Source organism: Micromys minutus (assembly GCF_963924665.1).
Source record: "Micromys minutus genome assembly, chromosome: 1".
Taxonomy (NCBI): Eukaryota; Metazoa; Chordata; class Mammalia; order Rodentia; family Muridae; genus Micromys; species Micromys minutus.
Window position 1 is genome coordinate 177,575,804 of NC_137969.1, and position 27,901 is coordinate 177,603,704.

Below are 27,901 nucleotides of genomic sequence, written 5' to 3' on the forward strand. Positions count from 1 at the left end.
TACCTCACCCTGCTGAGCTCTCTGTCTGACCCTCCTGATACCTACCTAAAGCTTCATCTAAGTTTGACACCTGGGATAGCAGCTACTTAAAGTACTCTACTGCAGTAGTGTTTAGGATTATTTAACGTTTGCCTTCCTCAGTAGAGGAATCATGTCTGCCTCATCACCTGAGTCTTCTGCTAGGAGGAGCAACTGGCACACACTGAAGCAGCCAATGAAGGAACTTGAAATTCTGCAGTTGCTGGGAGTGCTTCTGTCCTACGTGTTGCTCAGCTCTTGCCTGGACTTCCTGGATCTAACCTGAGGTTGCCCCTGTGCAGAACAATGTCTCTTTTAGTCCTGTCCTGTTGCTGTTTCCATAACAAATAAAATATAATGCTCAACATAGACTGTGCTACTTTCCTTATTTTCACCATCATTTACATTCTCAGAAAAGTAGAACATACTAAGTTAACATCTAAGAGGTGTCTGGTGTGCCAGACACTCTTCTCTACTGATACTCTCTGCTTATTGGATCTTCATGATACCTGGGTAGTAAATATCACCATCATTGCATATCTTAGAAAAGAAGAAGTCAAGAAAAGGCAGATTAAGAAACTTGTTCTTGGGCTGGGGAGATGGCTGAGCGGTTAAGAGCACAACTGTTCTTCCAGAGGTCCTGAGTTCAATTCCCCAGCAACCACGTGGTGACTCACAGCCATCTGTAATGGGATCTGATGCCCTCTTCGGGTGTGTCTGAAGACAGCTACAGTAGACATAGGTAGATAGATAGATAGATAGATAGATAGATAGATAGATAGATAGAGATATTTTGAATAAATCTTTAAAAAGAAACTTGTTGGTGGAGGCAGAATTCACCTCACAGAGCCTGACTCCAGGACATACGCTCTGTTGCCAAAGAGGAGGAGGAGGAGGAAGAGAAGGGAAGAAAATTGACTCAGACAGATTACAGAGCCTTTTCACACAGCTGTGTGCCCCATTCCATCACTTCAGTACTGCCAAAGCACAAGTGTACAGTAGAAACAACCGGAACCTCACCATTCGCAATGACCTCACGCCTACCACATCCAGGAAGGATACAGCTCCACAGTCCAGCACCAGGCTGTGGATCGGCACCTTCGGGACATTCACTTTCACCGGGAGTTCAGAGTTCCAGTCCACTTGAATCTCAATTTCTTTGGTTGGGATGTCAAGTTCCTCTGGCTCTTCAACATCTTCATCAGGCTCAAAAGCATTGTTTGAGGAGCCAACATCACTTATGATCCCATTCTAACGAAGAAACACCTCAGACTTAGTTTTCAATAATAATACCAAATGCCTTTCAGCAGCTTGCCCCCAAAAGTCTAAAAGTCCTACACAGTCCACTCTTTGGAAAACAAATCCAACAAGGGGGTGCAATCCTCAGGGATGGATCTAGCTACCATCTACACTTGGATGCTAGGAAGAAAACAGAAGAATGAAATGGCCAAAACAACAACAACAACAACAACTGGATTTCTGGATGATTGTGGGACTTTTCTGGGAGACACAGAAAAGTTACAGCAAAAGCTCCAAATGCTGACAAAATTACTATTACAGTTTCCTATTTACTATTACTTTCTATTTTTTTTTTTTTTTGGTTACTATTGGCACTGAATTTGTACCGTGTTCTTTTCAGTGAAAGTGTTTAAAGTGAGTTTAATGGGGAGGGGCCAGATGATGCAGGGAGCTCTGCAGGTTTCATTTACCCTTTCCTGTCGCCTACAGAACAGATTAGCTCTGCTAATCCACACCTGTCACTGCCCATGTGCATCTGGATGCCGGGGGGGGGGGGGGGGGGGGGTCTGTTGTAGACTGTCTGCTTTCTTCAGAGAGAGGACCAAGGAGGGGAAAGAAGGAGCTTGCCTCACCTTTGTTGCCCTGAGTTGTCCTTTTTTGATGAGCTTCTGTATTCTTCTCAGTGCTTTCAGCCTCTTGTTATAGACTCTAATGGCATCAAATCCAACCTTTGGAGATAAATGTCAGTTACATAAAATGTCTGCTGCTTAATGTTCCATGGCATTTACTACCTGAGTGGCTGTTTCTTTTTTTCTTTTAATTATGTGTCTGCAGGTGTGGTGTGTACACGTGAGTACATACAAGGAGTCCTGAGAAGGTATAGGACCCCCCCACCCCTGAGCTGACTCTGAGCACCCCTACACAGGTGCTGGGGAATTGAACTCTGGTCTTTCAAAGAGAAGTACACTTTCCTAAAGGCTGAACCATCTCTCCAACCCCCAGAATGGAGATTCCTTAAAAGACACTATTTTGAAAGAACCCCTGCCAGAAAAGAAATTGTGATGTCTAAGGATGTAGGCTCCTCTTCACTGCCAGGCACCCACCCCACTAGAGCTGAGAAGGAAGACTTAACAGATCAGAGGCTCCAAGCCAGTAAAGAAGACAACAACAACAATAAGTTTTGGCTGTTAAGACATTTTCTTGATGTCACAGATTCACTTGATTGTGGGGGAAACGTCTACTCTGGAAACTGGAAACTAGCACTCGGGGGCAAATGCCAAGTTCTAAGCATGGCGTGGCACTGGGCACAGAGCCTTCCACTCCTTCCCACATGGTACTTTTGTACTCTTTACTCCAGCAGGGCAGCCCTTCTCTTCTCTCCTCTCCCCCCTCTCAGTTCCCAGGAAACACACCCCCCAAACACCCAGCACACACACCTTCCTCACACTGTTTGTCGGTCAGTTTTATGTTAACCTGGCACAGGCTGTCACTGGGAAGAGGACTCTCAACTGAGAAAATGACTCAGAAGATCGGCCTGTAGACAACTCTGCCAGAAATTTTCTTGATTAACAATTCGTGGGGGGGGGGCAGCCCTCAATGGGCAGGGCCACTCTTGGCCAGGAGGTCCTGAGTTGTACAGGTACAGGATAACAGGCTGAGCAAGCCAGTAAGCAGCACTCCTCCATGGCTTCCGCTTCCATTCCTGCCCTGACTTTCCTTCAGTGATGACTATGACTGAGTTGTAAGATGAAAGAAACTCTTTCCTTTTGGCCATGGTGTTTTATCCCAGCAACAGAAACCCAAGGGAGTCCTGGTATAAAAAAATATAACTTGTTTTATTTACGTGTGTGTGTGTGTGTATGTGTGTGTGTACCAGTGTGCAGGTGCCCATGGAAGCCAGAAGGGGGTGCTAGATCCCTTGAAGCTGCATTTATAGGTATTTATGAGCCACTTGATGTGGGTGCAGGATCCAAACTCTTCCTCTAATGGATCAAGAAATATTCTTAACAGCTAAGCTGTCTTTCAGCCCTTCTCCTTTTTTTTTTCAACATATAAAATTATTTCTTGATAAAATTAGGTACTAGAACTAACATGTTAGCAAAAATACACATTATATGAATGAAACTATTTTTCCAAATAAAACTTTTCAGAGCATGGCAGTGCTTTGAATCTATTCACAAAAGGCCGCTGGATTCTCTCGCTTGCTTCTGCTAGAGCAACCTGTTCACACAGCCTCTGGAACTCGGCACTTCCAGCCTTCTGCCCTTTGCCACCTAACTTGTGTGCCTCAGACTCCTTCCCTTCTCCTCTCCTCTCCCCTTCTCCTCTCCTCTCCCCTCCTCCTCTCTGCTCCCCTCTTTCTCTCCTTTCCTTCCCTCCTCCTTTCCTTTCCTCTTTCCTCCCCTCCCCAGTCTCCCCTCCCCCCAGTCTCCCCTCCCCCCTCTCCCACATGGTGGGTTGCTTGGAGCACAGATGTTATGATACAGTTGTTTGTTCATTTTGTATGTTGTATGTTGTATGTCTATAGCCCTGGCTGGCCTAAAACTTACAGCAATCCTCCTGCCTGAGCCTCTCAAATGCTCAAATTACCATACAGAGTTTCTAATGCCCCAAACAAAGAGAACCAAGCATAAAGCTTTATTCCGGATACCTGATAAATGAGTGAAATCTGAAAATAAGTTTAAAAAAATCAAACTTGTAGGAATAAAATACTTACTGTTGACTTGACACATTTTTTAAAACCATCGACATTGCCATAAAAAATGGGACTGGAAAACCTCAGAATCTTCACTCCTTCAGGCTCTTCAAGCTGGAATTTTTTAAAGGGCGGGGGGAGGGAGGAAGGGAGGGAGAGAGAGCAGATAGAGGGAGGGGAGGAGAGGGAGATCAATCAGGTTAAGCAAATCTACATCTCAAATCCTCACCTCAAGTCCTGCCCATTGTGGTGACATGGTTGATGGTTGCTAGGAAGAGCTGGGCAGAGCTCGTCTGAGCTATGGGGAGTCACCCAATAAGATGCACAGAACCAGAGGCCCGGGAACCAGGATCAGAACCGAAGCAAAGTGGGCTGTCTCTGTTGCTAAGAAGCTGCTGCTACCCGGATGAAGACAGTAGCTCTGAAGGCAACATCACTGGTCTCCAGCCTCCACCACTGACAGCGGTGATTCTGCTGAAATTCTTTGGGGTTCAGAAACTACCCTGTGGTGGTTTTTTGTTTGTTTGTACCCTACTGGGTGACTGCGCCAAGAGTGAATCTCACGGCGACATAGATTCACCTAACCCTAAGCAGTCACAGCCATGTGTCTATCCCTTTCCTATGAGAACACCCGGGCCAGGAAGGCAAAGTCCACCAAGACAGAGCTCAGAATCCGGATCCCATGGGAAGCCCAGAACTGAGCAGTGGTACTGTTCTGTGCAGCTGCCTGTCTCTTGCCTGTACTATTTATTGGTTTCTCAAAAGCAACAGGGTTCTTACCATGGCGTATTTTACACAGCCTCTTGGTCTCTCCAGCCGCTGAACTAGTTTTTTTGTTTTGCTTTGGTTTGTTTTCTCTTGGCAACACTTGGCTCAACATTACAGAAAGATTATGGAAATAAACTAAGTAACAGCTAGTAGAATCCCAGGTTGAATGTAAAATTCCCAGCACCCACATGGCAAGCCACGATCCTAACTCCAGTTCCAAAAATCTGGCGCCCTCACAGAGACACACATGAAGGCAAAACATTGGCACACATAAAAAATAAGTATACAGCTTCTTAAAATCACCCTTAAAAACATTAGAGACATCAGGCAATTTTATAAAGACTATGGGCTGCAGGCAAATATAATCTTTTATTAAATATCTGCAAGTAATCTAATTGCCTACTATATTTAATCCCTCATTATGACTTTTTACAGCAAAATAATATTCAAATAGCATGGGCAGATATCCTGTAATCGATTTATGAAGAATCCAAAGTTCTCAAGACACTCACAGTCTGATGAATTTTCCCCACATATGTCCTTTTGGCTTGTACCTAACACACTAAAAGAAATCTGAGGCTCCTTGAATGTGGGCTAGCAAGCCTTCCTGGGACAAGCGTCTCACAAAGGTACTTACATTTTTATAATGTGTGATACTTTTGTAGATATCTGTGCTGGGGACACTTCCAAGGCCATTCCATGAAGGGCTAAAAGAAGGAAAATAAACACCTGGACTTTATTTTGTTTTTTACAACAGTTAAAGAGAAATCGAAGCTATGAGAGAGAACATCATTCTGGTGTTTTGGACTCTGTCTTTATTGCCGTTGACATTTTCCTGTATCTAACTCTGAAGTGAACAGCTGGTGTTTGCGTGGAACTAAAGAAAGAGCTAACTGTGAGTCTCTCCTGATGGCTGTGGGGTATAATGAGCACTTTGGAGTGCATAACAATTTATAGCAGAGGCGTCAAGCTTTCTCGAATGGTAAACCCGGAAGCCCGGCCATAACTCTGAATGGCCAGCTCTATTATCCCTACTTTTATTAGTTCATAAAATAATGTCCAGAAGAGCCAGAGGAGCCACTGAGTGAAGGACAAATAGCCTGTCTTTGACATACGGGGCTTTGGTCCCTTCCATTTCCTTGTGGTTTATGGCAACCTGCTGATGGAGTGCAGTGTCTGTAAGTGATCAGATTAGTCTCTGCTTTTAAAAGCAGCAGCCTGCGGGAAGCAAGCCCCGCCTGTGGACCAGACCACTGATTTCCTCTTCCTGATGCAATTAGATAAATTCCATATCTCTCCAACTGTGACTAGTGACATATGCTGAATGTAGCCCCTGGAGAAGGACTAAACTGTTCGTGGTCCTGTCAGCATTGTGCTCTCTGGATCAATGTTATAATTACTGGAAATTAAATACTGTAAACGATGCTGCTTTTTGTTGGCTAGGAGCCTGGTTACCAAACCAGCCACTAAACTGTACCACCAAGTTTTCCCTTGGCTCACAACACGGAGCTCATTTTTAAGTTAAATCATAAGTTAATCTTTCTCAAAGAAAAAGGTAAAAAACAAACAAACAAACAAAAAAACAAAAACAAAAAAACCCCAAAACTTCCTTCTCAAGTAATCTCACAAAAGAAGGAGCTGCTCACAAGCTGAGCACAAGAGGCAGCGTTCCCTACCGACAGCCTTTTCATTGTTTCTTTGTAGCAAACTGGGCCGTCTGAAAGCTAATGAACTCTTTCAGGACACTGCACTGTTAGGGTGCTGAGGGCGCCAATAATGTGCTCACAGAGGGAGGGAGGGCAGAGAGCTGGGCGGTGGGTAGGAGAGGAGAGCCCGCTAGGCTGAAGATATCTATGCTGGTGTTTTCCCAGCTGTCTTCTTCCGTCACTGCCCAGGCAGAGAAGAGGGCAGAGAAAAAGACAAGGAGAAAACTAAAAGGGGCAGAGGCTGTGCTCCGCAAGCTCGGGACACATAACTAAAACCAAAGTCAAAACAAAACAGTCACCAACCAGATAATCCGTCTTCAGCCTGCCTCTCCTGCCTTCTTCATTTATCATAGACTGTTCCCATCATGACTCATGGCCCCGCTCCATCCACTGAGCATAGGAACTAATCTTGTTTACTTCACATAATTGGGCATTATGTGCCTTGTCTGTCGGAGCTGAATAAATCCTGACTGTAATAACCATTGTAAAGACCACAGTCGTTTAATGAGTTACTAGCTTTAAAGAGTAAAATGAATGGGACTACATGGAGGAAGCTACTCGTTCTGTGCCGGGTGCCCAGTTCCATGACAGGTGCCCAGTGACTCTAATGCTCATCTGATTTAACCAGGATTAAAAGAAAGCACATTCAGACTTTGGCTGATCTGTGTGTCTGTGCTTCATGTTAAGACAACCAGCCAACAGAGAGCAGAGTGGATCCTGTGAGGGAGGGCATAGCTAGGGAGTGAGCTGTGTCGAGGTTTAAGACTGAGTGCTGCAAATTAGTAACTGACGGCGCTAAGGAAGATGTCTAAGCTTTCTGAGCTTAAACTTTCTCACCTGCAGAGCAAGACTAGTTAGACCTAGTCAACAGTGTAGAGTGGTATGTATGCAATCAGACACTCCATCAGTGTGCAATACTATAAAAATAAGTTGTATTTGTTTGTACTTAATGAAAACAGGCTAGGACATTTCAGGCTGTGGCTCCTATCAGATTCCTGAGTTTGTATTTTGGCTTTTGGTGGTGGTGGGGGGTTCATTTTTCAGTACTTACAACTGAACTCTCAGAACCACAGTCAGCAGTCCAAATAAAAGGCCAGCTAGCAAACCGAGGTCCAGCCCCAGAATGATGGACATTATGCATGTAAACACCCAGATAACCTAGATGGAGGAAAATAAAAAGATCTATATTAGTTCATCAGATAACAATAGATCCAGGACCATCAAGGCTTTGCCTGCTCCACACTGCTCTAAGTCTGCTCTGGAGTTACCAAATTCAAGACAGGCTTAGGGAAGGGACATCGTGACAGGTGCATCAAGGAACTGAGCCTTATTCAGAGGAAGGTGTGTGGCGGGTGACTTACAGCATCAGTCTTGTTCTGTTTCCACAGACGAGGAACGTCACACACCTGCATAAACATCCCTTTCAGGTTGGCAATGACAACAGCTGCCAGGACTGACTGTACAGAGACAGGGAAGGCTGTGTTATTCAGGCAACAGCTTCCACAGGCTGATTTCCAATCTCCTGCTATTGCTCCTCTACAAGTCTGGTGAAGAGAAATTGGTGTACAGAAAAGCAGGGTTTTTACCTTCTGCAAGGGTTCCAGAAGCTTCCCCAGGGCGACGATAGCGACCATCACAATCACGGCTGAGATGATGCCAGCCACCTGAAAGACACTTTCTATGAGGTGGGCAAACCGTGCTCACCACAAGAGCGCACACAGACACACAGGGTCCTTTCTCATCGCTCCCTTCCTCCTCAGTATTTAAAGAAATGAGCATTATTTGCTAAACCCATGCAAATTGGGGGAAAAAGACCAACCCAGAGCAATAGATACCCCATATTGCTGAGAAATTGAAGAGAATAGGCAAACTGAAGCTGTTAAAGTCACGCCGGTTTGTTTTGCATTTCATTTGAGTGACTAGTGCCTATAGGTGTGATTTAGGGGTTGCCGTGAGACACAGACCCTCCCGATTTCTCCATTAGCAGACGGCTGTGGCATTTTGGGGACTGAATCCTTAGGACATATATTAGACTCCTCTGCACTGTGTAAACAGCAACCATAATGGTTACTCTAATAAGAGATGTACCTGTAACTCATAGTTGCCATGAACACCTCAGAGAAAATAAATTAACCCGTCTTATCACAAATGCACAGCCTCACACTGGCACACCACGACCACTGACTGCTCCTGTCTCCTCCAACAACTGCAGGGGCTCCAAACACTGGCTGCAGCGGTGGAGCAACCACGGGGTAAAGGAAGCTCAGAAACTTTACCTTCGCTGGCAAAAGAAAGTTCTGCTAAGATCCATAAAGAGTTAGGAGAGAGGCGGGGGGTGGGGACTATTCCTGGTCTGATCAGTTGGTTTGGCCAGTGAGTTCTCTGCTGAGACAGCGTAAGGCATGGCTGATCTGAAGACTAGAATCTCTGCAGCAAAGGAGAAAAGACAGGGAAGCAGAAGCGGAGTGGTCAGAAAAAGGCACAGGCAAGGTGGCTTGAGCAAGGCACAGCCCCATGTGTGGCGTCCAGAGAAGAGAAGCAGACACAGCAAATGTCAGAGGAAGCATGCATTTCCGTCTGGCCTGCCTACTGGCTATTTATGTTTAGGTAAATATTGTGAATATTGTAAATATTAAGGCCCTCACTCTACACTGTCTACTTCCTGTTCCTATCTATGATCTTCTGGCTCCATGGTCCAGCTTCCCAGCACCAGGGTGAATAGTTTCCTCTTCTGTCTAAAAGGGAATATTCTCCTCCTTTCTTTTCCTCCCCCCTCCCTTCTTCTCCTCTCCCTCTTCTCTTCTTCCCCTCTCCTTTCTTCCTTCTTTCCTTCCCCCCTCCCTTTTTCTCTTCCCCTTCCTCTCTTCTTCCCCTCCCCTCCTTTCCTCTTTCCCTCCCCCTCCTCCCTTCTTCCCCTCCTCACTTCTTCCCCTTCCCCTCCTCCCTTCACATCTTCTATCCCCTGTTACTTGATCCGTATTTATTGAGCCACTTGCATTTTTGCTATTTGACGGTATAAAGCTGGTTTGTGGGAAAGCATAGACTTTACTATCTTTGAGAAGACAAATGAATTATTGTTAAGTGAGAGGGTAATTAGAGCCATGGAGTAATTTGTATAAAGAATCACTTTTTCTAAGCAAGCAGAAGCCAGTGCTGTGATGAGAGGAGAACAGGGAGGAAGGTTTGGCTCCTCTACAGCCCCAGTATAGAGACAGTTACAGTCCACCAACTCTGGTTCTTCTGTTCGTTCTTCAACAAATGCATGTCTGGTACTCCCCCGGTGCCAGGCCCAGCACCTGTGTCACAGATGCTAAGAGGCCATTCCTCCCTCAAGGCATAAGTAATCAGCATTTAGCAGTCAGTGCTAGGGCTTTACATTGTCTTGTTTAGTCCTCTCTGCACATGCTCGGGGTAGACATAAGTGGTACTCCCATTCATGCTGAAGTGGAGGCTCTAGCATAAACTATGAGAAACCACACAAGAGGACTCGATAGTTTGATTGGTCACAGGTCCCTGGATTTCATTCCAAGGCCTTAGACTTTTAACCCTAGAACTTAATATTCTTTTCAGTAATTAAATATCAAGTCATTCCTGCCTTGTTTCCTTCTTCAGTGCCAAACTCCTGGCTTCCTTCCCTGTTAAATATAATACAGGCCAGTGTGTGGCAGGGGATATTAACTTACCAGAACACCATTATCCCCCAGCCCTTTGCCAAGGAGGTCACTTTACATGGACATTATCATGGGGCAGCCAGCCTGTGCCTTGATTGGGCCTGAAGATAACAGCCAGAGATTCAGCTGCACTCACTCAGGACCACCCTTCTGGGAAGCTGGTCAGTGCCCACCACTAATGCAAGGTGCAGGATCTCCAGATGCTGACAGTTTCAGCATGAAACGGGCATGGCTTGGGGTTGAAGTCTGACTACATTTCCTCTTGGCAACAGACAACAGACCTCTCTGCTTTTACTTCTTGGTGTGTACTGGGTTCCTTCACTGTTTCCTCTAAACCAGAAATAATTGTTAAAAGGCTTTTTGTTTGTTTGGTTTTGGGTTTTAGAAAAAGAAAATTAAATTTAAATTTTGCTTCAGTGTAGCCAAAAATTGGTAGAGGCCAATTAATAGGAGAGGAATAGCACATATATGTGGTGACATCATCTGTGCTATGGTAACACCATCTGCATTGTGTAAATGTCACCCATACTGTGGGGGCATCGAATGTGCTGCAAGAACATTCAGAGTTCTCCCTGGGCAAGCTGCTGCTGGTATCATTGTAGTCTCAGTGTTTGCTTCCCTTTTGAGTCTCTGCCTTAACAAAACCCTTGAATATTATGTCTTTTCTAGCAGCTTGGGTTTATTCTCTTTTACAGTCTCAGGCCTTTTTGGTCCAAATAATGTTCTTTCCTATGTCAGGAAGCTAAAGCCTTCTGAGGCTTGGCAGAAACCCAGTTCTAGTGCAAGGCTAGGCTTTGGTCTTTGTGTAACAGAGTCTGGTTTAAAACAGACTTTGAGAGGTTTTTGACCAGCCTCAGGAAGAATTATCCAGAGATTAACTGCAGTGTTGGTTTTATGGTTACCTTGTGAAAGAAAGCAACAGCCAAAAGCCACTTTTAAGAGGCAAAATTAAATTTATATTCAAAACTTTAAGAACAGAAATAACACTCAGAAAGAAACCTTAAAATATTTCAACAAAAAACATTCTTATCCAACAAATTGTTGTCCTGTGAGGCTAAAATCATCTGGAGAAGATCCTAACTTTTAAAAAAGGAAATATGAACAGACAGTATAGTAACTTGGGCAGGAGAGATGGCTCAGTGGTTAAGAGCCCTAGCTGCTTTTCCAGAGGACCTGGGTTCAATTCCCAGCACCCGTATGGTGGCTCACAGCCATCTGTAACTCCAGTCCCATAGTCCCAGGGGATACCATTCCCTCTTCTGGCCTATGTATATATAAATTGCAAAGCTTCCAAAAGCTTCATTTTCCCATTATGGTACTGAAGATTGGACTCAGAATCTTGCACATTCATAACAAGCATTTTGAACTGTATCATCAGCCTCTGTCTCTATCCCACCTTTAAAAAAAAAGATTTATTTATTTTATGTATGTGAATACACTGTTATTGTCTTTGGACACACCAGAAAAGGATGTCGGATCCCACTGTAAATGGTTGTGAGCCACCATGTGGTTGCTGGGGATTGAACTCAGGACCTCTGGAAGAGCAGTCAGTGCTCTTAACAGCTGAGTCATCTCTCCAGCTCCTCCCTTTTCCTTTTGTAGTTCTGAGTGTAGTTCTCTCTGTAGTTATCAGCCAGGTAAACACTGACAAATAAGAATTTAGCAATCGTGGTTCCAGGAGCTCATAAATATTGCTATTAAAGAAGTTTTTTGATAAGGGCCGGGCAAGTCAAAGGGATGAGGCCCACGTTGGATCAGATAAGGAAACACAAGTCCCTCTACGAAGGCTATGAGTTATTGTGTCCAGTTTTGCAGAGGCCTCTCTGAGCCACCTTCTGTGTCTTACTATCCGTGTTATCCCTCTGTCTCTACATACCTGTGTCTTTCCCCCAGTGCTCTCCTGGACGGCTGTTCGAGACAGAGCAGTGGTTGCCACAAAACAGGAGAAAAATCCAGAGAAGATGTTGCTTATCCCAAAGGCAATGAATTCCTATGGGAGAGACTGGGTGACAGGGATGCTGCAGAGAGAATGCTTACCAGACCCTCATCAAGTGTCCAGCAGAACGGCTCGGTGGGCACAGGGGCTTGCCGTGCAGGCCTGGTGACGTGAGTTCAAATCTCAGAACTCATGCAAAGGTGAAAAGAGAGATCTGACACCACAAAGTTGTCCTCTGATCGCCACATCATGAGCATACGCACAATACTCACTTAAAATGGCAATAAATCACCCAAGAGCTACTTGGCCACATGAAAAGCTCTTTTCCTAATTTAATAGTTAACTTTTATGTTGCTTTTGACCTAACAGAATTGGCTTTTTCTTAAAGTAGTGTGTGTGCTGGCAAGTTTTATGTGAACCTGACACAGCTAGAGTTATTTTGGAAGAAGGAACCTCAACTGAAAAAATAACCCTACCACCTTTGGCCTATTGCTAAACCTGTAAGGTTTTCTTTTCTTTTCTTTTCTTTTCTTTTCTTTCTTTCTTTCTTTTAAAAAAAATTTTGTTTCATTGTTACTATTTTTTTTGTTTGTTTGTTTGTTTGGTTGGTTAGGTAGTTAGTTGGTTTTTCTAGGGCTTCTCTGTGTAGCCCTAACTGTCCTAGAACTTACTTTATAGACAAGGCTGGCCTTGAACTTAGAGAGCCACTTGTCTTAAAGGCATGCACTACTGCTACCTGGCTTGTAGGGCTTCTTTTTTTAATTAATGATTAATTGGAAGACTCAGCTCACTGTAGCAGTGACATTCCTGCGCTAGTGGTCCTGGGTTCTAAAAGAAAGCCAACTGAGCAAGTCATGGGGAGCAAGTGAGTAAGCAGCATCCCTCCATGGCCTCTGCATCAGCTTCTGCCTCCAAGTTCCTGCCTTGATTTCCTTCCCTGACTTCCCTGGATGACAGGCTACAAACTGTAATCTGAAATAAACTCTTTCCTCCTCTTATTGTTTTGGCCATAGTGTTTTTTTTTTTTTTTTTTTTTTTTTTTTTTTTTTTTTTTATCACAGCAATAGAAACCAAGACAGTGACAGTGTTGATTTAGCTTATTCCTTAAGAAGTAAGGTGAATTCATATGCATATTTCAAGATACTTTGTAATTAGCAAAGACAAGAGAGAAATCAAATCAATAAAGGCCAATGTAAGGAACTAACATTTTCCTTAGGTTGAAACCAAAATCTCCCTCACTTGTGTTTTTTTTACATGTTTTCAGCCTTATAAATTCAGCTCATCAAATAAGTGGCCATACCTGATTCCCATTGATGACATAGTCATGCTTGGTGGCGTAGACTTTTCCTACAGACACTGCAATAGCATAAGCCACCACAGCAATGGAAAAGGAAGCAGCCAGCATGTCAGAAAACAGGCCCACAGACGGCAGGACTGGAGGCAAGAACCTGGCAAGTGAAAAACTGTTGTGAAGATGTGACAACCTTCCCTAACCTTGCCAAACACCCTATTCACTCAGTGACATGGTAGACACAAATGGACATAGCTCAAGGAAACAGGATAAATCAGATACATAAATCAGAACATCCACTTTTCTACTTTCTAGCCGGAAGTTAGTGGTAGCTCACTGGCTGCTTTCGGCCCCTGCTTGAGAGGGTTTTGTTTGTGTTTTTGTACCTCTGACATAAATAAAGCTGTCACTATTGATTCTTTATTACAACTCCATCTATGTCACTTCACATGTAAGTTTTTTTTCTCACACAATTTCACCTTCAAGGTCTTTGACAACACAAGAGATCTGAGGCATGTTATAAATCTTAGTCTGTGTGAAGAGATGTCAGTTCCGTTAAAAAGACAAAAAAAAAAAAAAAAAAAAAAAAAAAGATACTAAAAGAACTCAGTCAAAAATTCTAAAGAGCATGATACCTAAAAAATCTTAAATTTAAGAAGGCATAACCCTCACCCCACAGTAAATGTATGTTACTGAAATCAACCTGCATGTCACTAGAGTAACCCAATGATTACATTTCCAGACTAGCAAAACCAGAGCTTCTCTACAAACTATTACAAACTAAACACTATAAACCTATGATTATGAGATTTGTCCCCAAATGTAAAAGTTTGGAGGAAGAGCTTCAGTTACCTATAGAATTTCCATTTTGTGTAATTCCCCAAAGTCTCCAGTCATTAAAACGAACCCCCCCAGATATGTCACTTATAACAACGTGCAAATGGGAGTTTTAGAGACAAGCCGTAGAGAGGTTGAGAGCTGGTGAGCATCCTGGGGTTCTAGTGAACCAGTCTCTTCTGTTTTTGATGTGAGAGCTGCAGTCCAAAGAGTGAAGTGAGTGGCTTGACATTTAGTGGAGCCGTGTTGGAGATGGGAATATTGGGTAGAAAGAACTGCCAGGCTCTTCTGCTGTGAATCCTCACCTCACAGAGCTGATTTTCAGACTTCTTGCCTCCTATCCCATGTGTAGGTGCTGGAACACACCCCAGCTACAGACAGCATGTTAGAAACCTCAACCCATGCTTGAGTGACTCAGTGTCACCTGCTAGTGAAGAGCTGATCTTAGAGCTCACTTAATGGGATGCTTCCAAGACCCAGTGAAGACTATTTCAGATAACTAGGGCTCTATCAAAGCTAAACCCTGAAAAGGTTATAGTTTTAATAATAGCATGATGCTCCTGCCTCCATGACTGTAGTGTACTCTAACTATTACCCAACCCTTGATTCTTGGGGTTAAAAATTGTGAAGTATGAAATCAAAGGACTTCAGTCATTCAGTGACTTTATGATCAGAGGCATGTTGCTTAAACCAACCAAATCTCCTTCATTGACTGTCACAGGATTGTGCCCTCTTCTCATGAAATTCAATGAGATATTGTGTAACTAATTAGTTCCATGACACTAATGGTACTCAACCTAGGCTGGAAGAACCTAAACCCAACACCTTCCTGTCACTACTTGTAGTTTCTCACTGGACTTCAATAGTATCGACCATTTGTCCAAAGTCAACTAGTAGAAGCCCTGTCTTGACATCTTCTAATGACTGAATTAGGAATATGTTTATTACCTGATATAACACTTCCTAAACTACATGATCATCCCATGGGCCTATTAGCCCTAGCCAACCCAGTCTGACCCAATGAAGGGAAAGAGGCACATAAACACACATCCTAAAGACATGAAGATAAGGAATAGTGCTCCTCATTGGGCCAAATAACTCATGAAGAGGGACTCTTGGGGTTAGTCAACATGAGCAGTATTTTCTCTTTCTTTCAATGAGTGGAAGGCCCCAAATTGTACTAGCCTTTCTACACTTGTAGCAGAAACTACTCAGTTCTGTTATGTGACAAAACATGCTAATTGGATATTTAGCTTCAGGTTGGATGGAAATAGTTGGCAAATGTCCCAGTCCAGCTACAGAATGGTGGCAGTCCACAGGAAACAGCTGTCCCCATCCTACCATGCTGTCTTTCCTGTCTTTCCTGGGTCACACTCCCAAATTCACTGCAAAGGACAGCAGCTGAAAGCAGTCAATAAATAGTATGACAGAGAGTCCCTCTGATACTGACCAGTAAAAGAGAAGCCAGTCATTAAGACAAAGTAGATTAGTATAGGAGTGAAGCTCAGGGCACAAAAGCACACCTACTTGTGAAATGTACAAGCCGGGGGATGAAAATCAGCTGCATCAGGAGGGAGGCAGGTTATGAATGGCGGGAGAGAGGTTTGTGTGACTCCCTCTGGAACACTGAGACACTAACTAGACCAGGATAGGTTGTGGTTTTTTGTTTTTGTTTTTAACCAGGAAAGAGCAGAGAGAACAGAGCTGTGGGAGCACTGAGCAGTCTCCGCTCCAAGTATAGAAAGGCTAGGGCAATTTGGGGCCGTTCATTAATCGAAAGGAGGAGAACGTATGGCTTATATTGTGTGACTCCAAGGCTACTGACAAATGCTGCAGTTAACATTACAGATGTGGTAAGCACGTAGGCTTCCTCTTGACTGCAGTTGAGCCACCTCATCTACATTGCATTTTTATGAGCACTCTTAGAGGCATTTCACAAGCTTCAGGAAAATCTTCAGCTGTGTAATTACCCTTGTCTTACAGAAGAACTTTCCCAGGGCCATGCAAGTTGACAGTGACAGAGATGGATAAAGGACACTGGCCTTTTTCTCTTCTAACTCACAAAATGTCTAAATACATATGAAATATATATATATGAAAGTAGTGCAACGTAGTTATAGGTGTGAAAGCTAGCATTGTTATCTGTGGTTGACTATATGTTAGAGAACTTATATCAGACATCCTAGAGACAAAACTGTGCACAATGCAATCAATGCGAACTGTGAATAAGCTCATCCTACATTGTAATGATTCGTATGTGTTTTAATCAGTCGTCTGGTACTAAATGTGCATGTCTGGTCTCACTTTAAGACCACGGAGCATGTAGAGTCTGCTTTTGCAAATGGCCTGAACCTGGTCTCCACGTGTGCTGTTTGCCTGATGCTTGGCGCACATGACGTTTCTTCAAAATCACACACAAGAAAGACAATCAATAGTGAAGCGAAACCAGTAATAAAAAGTTTCATTTAAACAAAGTGCTGCCCTGGTTTATTAGCGCTTTCTGGAAGGAGCGCTGCACTCACCCACTTGGGATGGACTTAACAATACCCGCATTGTAATTTTTTTCCAAGTTGGCTCCATAGGAAATGGCAGTAGCAATTATTGTCTGAAATAAAAGAAGGGGAAAAAAATTGAAAGAAAAAAAAAAAAAAAACAAACCCAACTCCACTGGCTCTAACAGTTCCTTGCTTGTCAACCTAGTGCTGAGTTGTCTGACCACGTATTCCACTCACCACAATCACTTCTATAGGAATCGGGACAGGGATTCTGTGTTTGAATCGATCGTTTAATTCTTTAACAGCCATACAGATGAGGATGGTCAGTAACCCAGCGATGAAATCGGCAATATTGGTGTCACCGATGTTTTGAAAAATCTCGATTAGTGTCTGTAAAGAGAAAGAAATGGGTGTATATGTCTTATGCTATATAGATACCCACATAAAAGCAATTCTCCCACATGAACAGTCATATCATATCAAGCAGCACATATGAGTCTTATGAAAGAAATCTTTACAGTTGGCCTGGTAAGATGGCTCAGTGGGTTACGGCTCTCACTGCCTTAACGGGAGATGTTCTGGGTTCCATCCTCAGACCCACATGGCTGAGGGAGAAAACTAACTCCCGAAAGTTGCTCTCCGACCTCCACATTTTTGCTAGCACACAGCAAAACACACATGTACAAAACACACATGAAAACACACATGTACACACACATACACAGATAAAGATATTTGAAAATTATAAAAATGTGTTGGTTAATAAAAGAACCATTAAGTACATAAAATGTCTAAAATATACACATGCATAAACAAATAATATAAAGCTATTTCTAAAGTTATAAAAATGTATTAACGAATACAGGAGCATTAAGTAGATGCAATTTCTTAAATACACACACAAAGTTACTAATTGTGACTAACTTAGAGAAGTAAAACAATGGGTGATTTTTATATTTTTCTGTTTATATTTTAGAATAAAATGGAAAAAATTTCAAAGAGAAACTGTGAAATGCTATCTTTTACTTGTAAAAAATAAAATGTATATCTTAAGAAGGTTTTATGGGTGGTATTTGGTGGGTGATTTTTGTTTGTTTGTTTGCCTGTAGATAGGAGTGTTAATGAAACCAAAGTCTGACAACCTAAAAAGTCCAATTACTTTCCTTTGGTTCCACCCCAGCATCCTAAGTGATGTTCTTCCCTGAACCTGAGTGATACAGGAAATAACAATAAAAACCTCCAAAAAATGTTCCATATGGAGATCCTGATGGCACTGATCAATACTTTCTGGCAAATTAAAACCACAGAATGAGTACATAGATCAAGTATATATTGTTTAGAAGTTAGCTTAACACTAAAAGCTATTTCCTCCTAGTGGGCAGGTTGACAAGCTCAAGGAAAAGTTTTTTTTTTTTTTTTTTTTTTTGTAAATTCGAGGACTCTGGGACATCAGACATCAGAGTCTCCTTCAAAGGAATCAGTAAGGGAAGGTCCGGGGCAGAAAACTGGCATCTTTGTCCTGTTGCAGTCTGTCTTAGAGAAGACATGTCTCAAAGAAAGAACAGGTGCTCTAAACTGCTGGGCCATCTCTAGCCCCTGGAAATTAGTTTTAACATAGTCTAGGCCACACGAGCAGAAAGTATTAGAACCAAGATTTCAACTCCAGTCTGTTGATATTCAAACACGGTTCCCCATAGCCACAGTGCTGTTTTCGTCTGTTCTAACTGCTAGCCTCCTGCCTGTCTTGCTTTCCGCAACACTTGCTGAAGGATGGAGTGGTTGATGAAGCAATGCGGGATTATAGCAGTGAAACAGAGGACACTTCTGGCAACCCCACCCTGTCATTTGTATGTATGGCTGTCTATTATCTCTGATGCTACTTTGCTTTATCTTTTATCTAGGGCTGGCTTCAAGCTCACTGTGTACATGAAGATAACTCAGAACTTCTGATCTTTCTGCCTTCACGTCTCAAGTGATCACTCACATGCATCCATGATGGGTATCAGTCTAGGGCCTCGTGCGTGTTTTGGTACACACTCTACCAACTGAGCTACATCCCCAACTCCTGTTTTGTTTTTTAAATACACTTTTGCATGACTTCATTCTCCCAAGCCAGAGTGACATCATGTTCCTATTATCACCATGGCCCGTAAGCATCAGTAACATACTTTATATAGAGTATATACTTAGATCTAAGGACTTTAAATCCACTTTGGATGATCTAGATTCTTCTTCCGAGTCTCTTTTGCACACTGAATCAGCTTTGAATCTAATGTTCCTTTTTATTTATAATTGCGGAGACATTTACATTATACATTTTACGGATGCTCATAATTAGAAAGGGCTTGAGAGACACATCTCCAGTAGTTTGGTTTTAAAAGCAAGAAAGGGAAAGAGAGGCTTGAAATACTAATTTTATAATAATAACTTCTCTGGAACTTGCTGCATGCCACCCCCTGAGCCAATTGTCCAACCACTCTCCTCTAACAACCCAGTGAGGTAGATGCTATCCACTACCCTATTCTGCAGAGAAGGACACTGAGGCCTGGTGATTTGTTCATAAGACTAGTTAAGTAGCAAAGTCAAAATTCGAATCCAGACCTACTCAGTTTCAAACCTGAGCTTTCGGCCAGTACCCGATATGGTCTGTCTACAGGTTGTTTAGCTTCTCAGAGGCAATGTCAGACCAGAATACAAGTCCATTACATCTCAACCCTGTAATCAGCTTCCTCAGATCCCTTAATCCTCTGAAGGCCATAGCATCTGGGAAAGCTTGGGAGTTGAAGATGGTTTGCAAAGCGTCAGCCATCCTGCCTGCATCTTTCAGAGAAGTGTGGCTGAGTGTCCAGAGAACGGATTCTCCCGGTTCAAGATGGAGAACAAAGGAACCGTGATGAGTGAGACACTTACGTAGATAATGGAGAGGACGCCGTTGTAGTTTTTGGTTGAGACATTGAGCACGATTTTCAGCTGTGAGACCAGCACTTGGAAGGCGGCAGCGGTTGTGAAGCCGCCAACCAAAGGGTCTGCCAGGTACCTCACAATGAATCCAATCTGCAAGCCTCCAAACACCAGCTAGGGTAAAAAGAAAGGAAAAAGTTACTCTGGAGATAGTAACAAGTTAAGCTTTGCAACAATGAAAACATGGGTGGGCTGCCTGCCGGACAAAATCGCTGGTAAGAAAGAAGTGAGAATTTCCGGCCTCTCCCTCCCATCTACTGCTTTAGAACTCTAAATCCATATGCAATGTGAGATTTAAGTATTGCCATCTATGTGCTATGAAAAGCGAAACTCATGTCGCTCCATTCTGTGGCTTCTGGGCCACCTGGCTGAGCTCATTTGAACACTTTTTTGTTCATGTTCCATGTCCATCCTAAGTTAAATCACTTGTTTCTGTATGCTTCCCTTTGTCTGACTTTGGTGACAAGCGATCCTGGCCTTTGTTTGTTTTTTAAGTTTTTAAAATCCATTTTAGCATCTGACCTAAAACAATGTTTTTTAGAAGAAGAATAATACACACACACACACACACACACACACACACACACACCTGTATGCAGGTAGATTGTTTTACAGTTAGCTGCATCTCTGAGTCTCCACATTTTACAGCTAATTATTTCAATAGGAATTTCACTCATCTGTGTTTACATATGAGTGTGTTACCTGTATGATCCCAACGAGAAGAGTGAGGGTGCTCGCAAGCAACACGCGCTCTGCATCTCTGGTTCCGGTGTCTAACGTGGTCGTGTTCAATGCACTTCCGTTCCCACTGGGCACAAGAAAGTGGTCATCCGGAGCCATGCTCAGAACAACGGATCCCACCATTAAACTGACCACGGGGAAAGGGCCTGGGGGGAAAGGCGCTGTCAACTCAGCAGTACCGAATCACAGACATTCAGACTCAACGCGTCTGCGTGCAATTAGAAAGGCACGCGATAGCTAGCTGTAACTAAGAACTACTGTCGAAAGAGGCTGAGAAGTAGATGTCTCAAGGCATTCCTGGCTCAGAGAGGACAAAGGTGGCATGTAAATGGGTGAGACTTAGGCAGTGTTCAGCGTGCTTCCTGAGTGCATAGCAAGCGTGCGACCTCCTCCCGTGTGCGACCTTATGGCGCAGGCGAGGGAGTTACCGGGAAAGGTTTCCTGGCAGAGACACAAGCAAACCGAATTCTTACCCGTTCGAATTTAATATTAATCCGCTATAATTTCATCTCTTAGCGTGTCCAAAATCCTGATCTCTGGACACGAGTACCTCCATCAATATCACAGTATCCAAACTGACAACGGATTGAAATATATAATCCTTTCTTATCATATGCCAGTTATTAAAATCTTGGGTTTAAAAAAGAAAGATTTATTTATGTATATCTGATTGCTTTATCTGCATGTACATCTGCATGCCAGAAGAGGGCATCAGATCCCACTACAGATGGTTGTGAACCACCATATGGTTGTCAGGATTTGAACTCGGGGTCTCTGGTAGAGCTCTTAAACGCTGAGCCATCTCACCAGCAGAAATCCTATTTTTTTTAAACATTCTTATTTATTCTATTTACTGCCTATATTTCCCCAATGATGATGATGATGATGATGATCCTACTCTTTGATTATAAAAAGCTTTATGGTTGAGAGCCCTCAATCCCCAAACCTAGTGACCAGAAAGATCTAAATAATGAATGTCAGAGGCAAGCACACTTGTCTCTTACTGATTGGTTCTCCAAAAAGAGGAAGTTGATTCAGTCAATAAGTTTCCCCTGACCTGCTTCTGCAGACAAGTCAGAGGCTAAATACCATAAGAGACACAGCCATGCACTGGGCTTGGGATAGATTATAGGGCATGACTACATTTGCCTTAAGAAGATTATCCTGGTAATATATCTCACTAGCACACAGATACAACAGCAAATTCATCTTCACTGCTGATGTCAAAGTCACACAAAATCGTATCAAAACATTTATTTTCTGCAGTGGTCCAGAAAAAAAATAATGAGCCGTACCTTGAAGTTAGGAATGAAAGGAAAATCCACTGTGACCATGCCAAGAAGGAATTAAAATCTTTTTTTTTTCTAAATTGTCTTGCAAGATTTTGCTAGCCTTCCAATATTATCTTATTGAAATAAGTTTGTTCTTCAATTAAATAACAAGCCAGTATTTAGTCACCATATTCACTAAGTACTAAATTAATCTGTGACACAGCTGCATTTACATCCTGTAAAGATTTCCCCCTCTGCCACTGTTGGGGGAGAACACTTTTAAATTGAGTCGATTTTTAATACATTCAAAAAATGTAAGACATAATAAAATTCAAAAGTATGCTTTAATTTCCAGCCTTTCTATTTCATTTTCATGAAAGCACAGTTCCGAATTTGGCTAACATTGCCAGTTAATAAAGAAGGTTGCCAAGGCACTGAAGTTTGTCCTCCAACCTCATTGACAAAGGCATTGTACACAGAGCAGAGCAGAATCAATTCTCGAATGAAGAAGCACAGGCGCAAAATATGCTTGTAATTACCGACTGAGATGTGTCTTGAGGTTCCAAAGACAAAGTAGGTGAGGATAGGGAAAAAGGCGGAGTAGAGGCCGTATTGGACGGGAACCGCAGCTAGCAGAGCGTAAGCCATCCCTAAAGGAACACAATAAAAGTCACAAACCCAAAATTACAGCATGTGTGCACCACACAAAGAAAGGCTATTTCAGGACACACTCGGTTTATAGATTCAAAACATCAGCCGGTCCTGTGTGGTTTTCTTATTTTGCATACAGACCTTGGCTATGCTAGGATACGGACTATGACTTGGCTGGGCTAGTTGATGTTTGTACAACCATCCTCTGCTCAAATGAACCGACTCCGCCGTTCAGTAATTCAGTCACTAGCTGGTGATATCAGTTGGAAAAGAATCGAATCATTTCCTGTAGAATCTGGTTAGCCCAGTCCGAAAGCTCAGACCAGCTTAGGTGGGTAGTCCTGTTTGAACCTGCGCCCCTCTGTGCTCGAAAGGATGCAGGCATCATTGTGCTTTCCCTCCCTTGCTGAAAAACAGATGTTAGATAAAAACTAAGACAACTGTACCCAGAGGGAGGCAGAGCAGACATGGTGGGTACCAGGCATCCCCTGGGCCTTGAGTCTCAGGCTATGGAGGGACAGTATATCAGCAGACAAAGGATAATAACATGCTCTTTCCCACAGTTAAACATTTCTGCAGACAACATGCATTTAGCACTCTGTACTTCACACTTCGGGAGCAAAAATTCTGACCTTTGTCTCATTTTTGAGTCATTAATAAAGAACCTCTTGTAATGATTTTTAAAGCATCCAGCCTAAATAAACCAACCCATTTGCACTTTAAGGTTATTTACGGAATGAATATCTTCCAATAAAGAAAGTTATCTAAATTATACTCTAAACACGGTAATTCTACGGTGCAGCTCCTTAGCAAGTGTGCCTTTGCTCTCTCTCCACTCTATCGCTATCACAGAGCTCCCCCACATCTCTCCCCTTCTTGAAGTTCCTCTGCTGCCCCTTAGACAGATCTTCCGCCAGGCAACTCCTGACAGATCAGAAATATGCTCTAGTATTAGCATTAAAATTAGTAATAGCTCCTGCATTAAACAAAAGCAAATAAACGAGCAAGGTCTTTTTTTTTTTTATTGGATATTTTCTTTACTTACATTTCAAGTGGTATCCCCTTTCCCAGTTTTCCCTCTGGAATCCCCCATCCCATCCCGCTCCCCCTGCCTCTATGAAAGTGTTTCTCCACCCACCCACTCCCTCCCATCTCCCCACCCTGTCATTCCCCTACACTGGGGCACTGAGCCTTCACAGGGCCAAGGACCTCTCCTCTCTTTGATGCCTGATAAGGCCATCCTCTGCTACTTATGCTGCTGAAACCATGGGAGGAGGAAATACAAAGTTTGACGCAGAGACTGAAGGAAGAGCCATCCAGAGACTTCGGGGATCCATCCTACATAATGTCACCAAACCCAGACACTATTGTGGATGCCAAGAAGTGCATGCTAACAGGTCCCTGAGAGCCTCAGAAATACAGAGTCAGATGCTCTCAACCAACCATTGGGCTGAGAATGGGGTCCCCAATGGAGGAGTTAGAAAAAGGGGCAAAGTCTTCTTCCTTCCTGCCACCTTCATTCTGTGTGCCTTTCCAATTCACAGTGAAACCTCTTAAAGGCAGTACACACCCTCACCTTCGTCTGTGTCTCCATTGTCCAGTTACCAGCCCTTCACTGTTTCCAGTCCCTGCCCTCATCCTTTGGCTAGGCTTCCTGTCCCACATTCCTCCGGTTATCTTTCTTTTCCTTCCAGACTTCCTCAAGTTCTTCACTGCCCTTTCCTCTTTCGTGTCAGCCTTCTCTTTCCCACTCTCCCTGGCGGACAGCAGGCCTCCCTGTTACTATTATTTTTATTATTACATTGTACTGCTGATGACTTACAATGCTCAGCGAGGGGCCTGTCACCAGCCTGTCACCGTCTACATCCCCAGCCCTTGTATTTTTGACTCAGAGTTGTGCTACACAGAGTAGCTTGACCTCAACTGTAATCATCCTGCCTCTCATAGAGTGGGTACTTCCACACCTAGCTTAAATGACAAGTGGGTACTTCCACACCTAGCTCTGGCTGGACCTTTAACCGACCAGTTCCAATATGGTCCTTTCTTGATCTTTTCTCTTGTCTACCCTAGACCTCTCCTCTGATTTTACCCTAATGTCAGCTTCAGCTTCCCCCCCCCCCTTCCTGCAACAAGCAGTTGCTATCTCATAGAATCTACACCTAACATACCCCAAGGAAAGTCTTCATTCTCCACTGGACACTTGCTTCACAGCCAATCTTTGTCATTTTAACAAATGACAGTCATCCCCCCAATTTGCTTAAACCAACACCGCAGAGCCTCCTGGTTTTCATCTGCACTTACATAAAGGCGATTGTTGCTGCGGAATGTATGCTCATACGCGTTGCAGCGCTCTCTAAGTCCTGCTTGATCCAGCTCAAGATGAGAAACCTATCCTCAGGGCTGAAGCAGTGAGATGCCTTGGGGACATTAGGTAATCAGGACACTGAGAATGTCTCCTTGCTTCACCCAAGCCCTGGTCTTGCCTGGTCTAACCTCAGGTCTCACACACATATTCCACCACACCCCTCCTCCCTGTTTGCCCTCAGGGCCTTTGCATCTTTACCTGGTAGTTTTCTTTCCACTATCTCATGATGCCCAGTCATCTCTTGGGCTCGGTCTAAATCTCTCCCCTTGGGTTAGGCCGTCTTTAACCATATTACATATTTCCATATTATATAACCATATTACAACAGACCAACTTCCCATCATACAATAGCCCTGCAACTACCCCTGGACGTGAGCTCCACAAGGTCTGCACCTGTGGGTGACAGATGAAGACCTGATGTACAGAATTGGGCCATAAAAGTTTATTATGATAAGCACGTGTGTGTGTGTGTGGGGGGGGGAGAGCCTTACTAACCTTCCAGTCACTTACCTAGAAAAGATAACCTTGTCACTTTATTTCTGAAAAAAAAAAAAAAACAAAAAACAAAAACAAACAAAAAAAAAAAAAAACAGGCTACCTATAAAATGAGGAACTAAGCTGGGTGATCATGGCTCAAGTCCTTAATCTCAGCACCCAGGAGGCAGAGGCAGGGGGATCTACAGAGCCAGCTCCAGGACTGCCAGGGCTACTCAGAGAAACCCTGTCTCAAGAAACAAAAGGGGGCAGAGCAGCTACAGTGTACAAGTTCTGAATCACTGAGTCCCTACACTCACCCACTAGAAGATCCGGGGCAAGAATTTCTCATTTGTTCAGGGACTATCATGATGGTCCCTAGATTGCAGAGTTCGTATGGGAATGAAATGAAATGCATCTGATACAGATCAAGTCAGATTTATTTCTTTTCCTCCTGCTGGGGGTTAAATCTAGGACCCTATGCATGGCAGTCTAGCTCTCAACCACTGAGCTGCATCCCCCAGTGGTAAAGTAGATCTCTACAGCACACTTGTCTATGACAATGGAGAAGACCTGGGGCCCTAAAACACCACATTTCTCAAGTATAAAAACAATTTATTGTCAGGAATGGAATTCAGTCCTTTTCATTAAATATTGATGGAGCTACCTACCATGTGCTGGTCTCTGTGCTAAGCAGATACTGAATAGCCATTGGATGGAGAAAGCTCCTGTTCCCCAGGAGCCCCAGGGGGCTGCTATTTTACAGCATTTATTCATTTATTATTTATTGGGTTTCCTTTTCTTTCTTTTTTTTTCATTTTTCTTTTGAGACAAGGTTTCTCTGCATAGACCAAGCTGACTTCAAACTCAGAGATCCACCTGCCTTTGCTCCCCAAGTGCTGGGGTCAAAGGCGTGCACCACCATGCCCAAGTCACATAACAGATGTTAGAGCACAGTATAGAACATGCTCCATCCACCCTTCACCTTTGGCATTTAGAGCACACCGGGTCCAACAGAGGCTCCATGTTGGGGGATGCAGAACCTCTCCTTCTCTGTGCGAATGCCCTGCCTGTTCTGAGTAACCCGAAGAACTTCGCAGGGGTGTAAAGCACGTACAGTCCAACCTCCTTTAGAAGCATCTGAAAGAGTCCGTTTTCAGGCTCTTCTCCATGTTCCCACACCCTGCATCACTTCCCATCACTCGGCCAACTCAGACTTCAGAACTCAGGTTTGACCATTCGACTTCCAGGAAGCCATCCCCAGTCCCACAGGAGTGGGTAAAACACACCTCATTGACACTGTCCTAAGAGAGGCTTTTTAACACGCTGAACCGTGAGCATTCATTTCTCCATAGGGTTGTGAGTTCCTTCAACGCACCCAGGTCTTGACAGTTCACCTAGTGTCTGCAACTTATACCAGATAAGTTAGCCTGTAAATCATACCAGATAAATGAATGCTCTTCTCATAATTTGGAAGCTTTGTGAAATCTGTGATATTTCCTCTCTATCCCTTAAAGTGTACCCACACATCACGATCTTTGTGGGGAGTGTAAATAAAGTCATTTAAGGAGCTGAAAGATTTGGTTTTTAAACCATCAGAACAGAATACAGAATAGCAGAGCATATAGTTTGTCAGGAGAAGTATTGCTTTACAAAACTTTAGCTATGTTGTGTGCATATCACAACACAGTGCGTATTTCATACTGTGCACTGTGGTCAGTTACTTTGGGACTATAATCTGGAGCCACACAGCCAGGGAAACAACAATGTTTCCCTGGAAAATATCTTTATGGAAGAGAAGACGGGTTTACTATTTACTAAAGCACCCTAGCTAAGACCCTGAGAGAGTGACCACTGGTCCATGGTTAGAGGAACAGGGGAGTCATGAACCTCTGTGGGAGACAGTAGCTTAGGATCATTTGAGGCCTATCCACCAACATCTTACCTTGCAGGGTACCCACCAGCCCAGTGCTAACTCCAGAGATGATATCATTGAGTAGCCATTCCTTGACTCGGTATTTTGGGAGCCAGTCCAGAATAGGCAGAAGAGCCTTCAGCACACCAAAGGCTCTCTTTCTTGAACAACTGTCAAAAAGCAGGAAAACAGGGGGTCTGATCTAGTTTTCACCATAACTAATTGTAAATCATAAAGTCATGAACCAAATTCTTCTGCTTTAAAAAAAAAATAACTAGTTAGAAAAATCATGAGCTCCACGAGGAAGATACTGACACTGAATGCTTGCCATGTTTTTGCCAAGAATTGTATCTATCCTTTTAAACTGGCTGTTCTAGGAAACATAGGATTAAGTGTCTCCTCCCCTCATCCACCTCTTTAATCCTCTGAGAAAATATCCCTGCACAAAAACTCATTTTCTGACCCAGCCGGAAAATGATCAGTGTGGAGTCTCTGTGTGAGATTGGTTTTTAGGCTCCTAAAGCTGGCCTCCTTTAAAGAAACGTAAACACCCGACTATTTTGGCAATACAAGCTTAGGGCCACTTTTTAACAAAACTACTAAGTGTGATGAGCTTAGACTTTGTACCTTGTTACTTACCAGTTTTGAATGTTTCAACCTGTAGACCAAAAATAAAAAATACCGACAGAACGCTCAACTTCTTAAAGAGAATTTAAACATTATATTTAGGAAAGAACTGCAACATCTAGTTGGCAAACACAAGTTTGATATCGAGGGGTTATTTTAAGTGGATAATAAGGCATAGTTATATAAGTCCTTGGAGATTGTGAGTGTGTGTGTGTGTGTGTGTGTGTGTGTGTGGAGAGA

The 27,901-nt window shown here is 43.3% G+C and overlaps 1 protein-coding gene and 1 pseudogene across 2 annotated transcripts in view; both read right to left on the reverse strand.

Moving 5' to 3' along the window:
• Positions 1–27,901, reverse strand: part of LOC308419540 (actin, cytoplasmic 2-like) — a 1,056,985-nt pseudogene that overhangs the window by 331,119 nt on the left and 697,965 nt on the right. The gene's annotated exons all lie outside the window — the stretch shown is intronic.
• The window catches only part of SLC26A4 (solute carrier family 26 member 4), a gene marked incomplete at both ends in the record, with an annotated part of 36,095 nt that overhangs the window by 6,524 nt on the left and 1,670 nt on the right, over positions 1–27,901 (reverse strand). Inside the window, 15 exons of the mRNA XM_080937748.1 lie at positions 1,039–1,269; positions 1,890–1,985; positions 3,974–4,066; positions 5,358–5,427; positions 7,478–7,584; positions 7,788–7,883; positions 8,013–8,090; positions 11,974–12,087; positions 13,334–13,481; positions 16,684–16,766; positions 16,894–17,046; positions 19,567–19,731; positions 20,320–20,504; positions 22,169–22,279; positions 27,065–27,204. Of these exons, the coding sequence (XP_080793874.1) occupies positions 1,039–1,269; positions 1,890–1,985; positions 3,974–4,066; positions 5,358–5,427; positions 7,478–7,584; positions 7,788–7,883; positions 8,013–8,090; positions 11,974–12,087; positions 13,334–13,481; positions 16,684–16,766; positions 16,894–17,046; positions 19,567–19,731; positions 20,320–20,504; positions 22,169–22,279; positions 27,065–27,204 (1,870 nt within the window). The remainder of the gene's footprint in view (positions 1–1,038; positions 1,270–1,889; positions 1,986–3,973; positions 4,067–5,357; positions 5,428–7,477; positions 7,585–7,787; positions 7,884–8,012; positions 8,091–11,973; positions 12,088–13,333; positions 13,482–16,683; positions 16,767–16,893; positions 17,047–19,566; positions 19,732–20,319; positions 20,505–22,168; positions 22,280–27,064; positions 27,205–27,901) is intronic.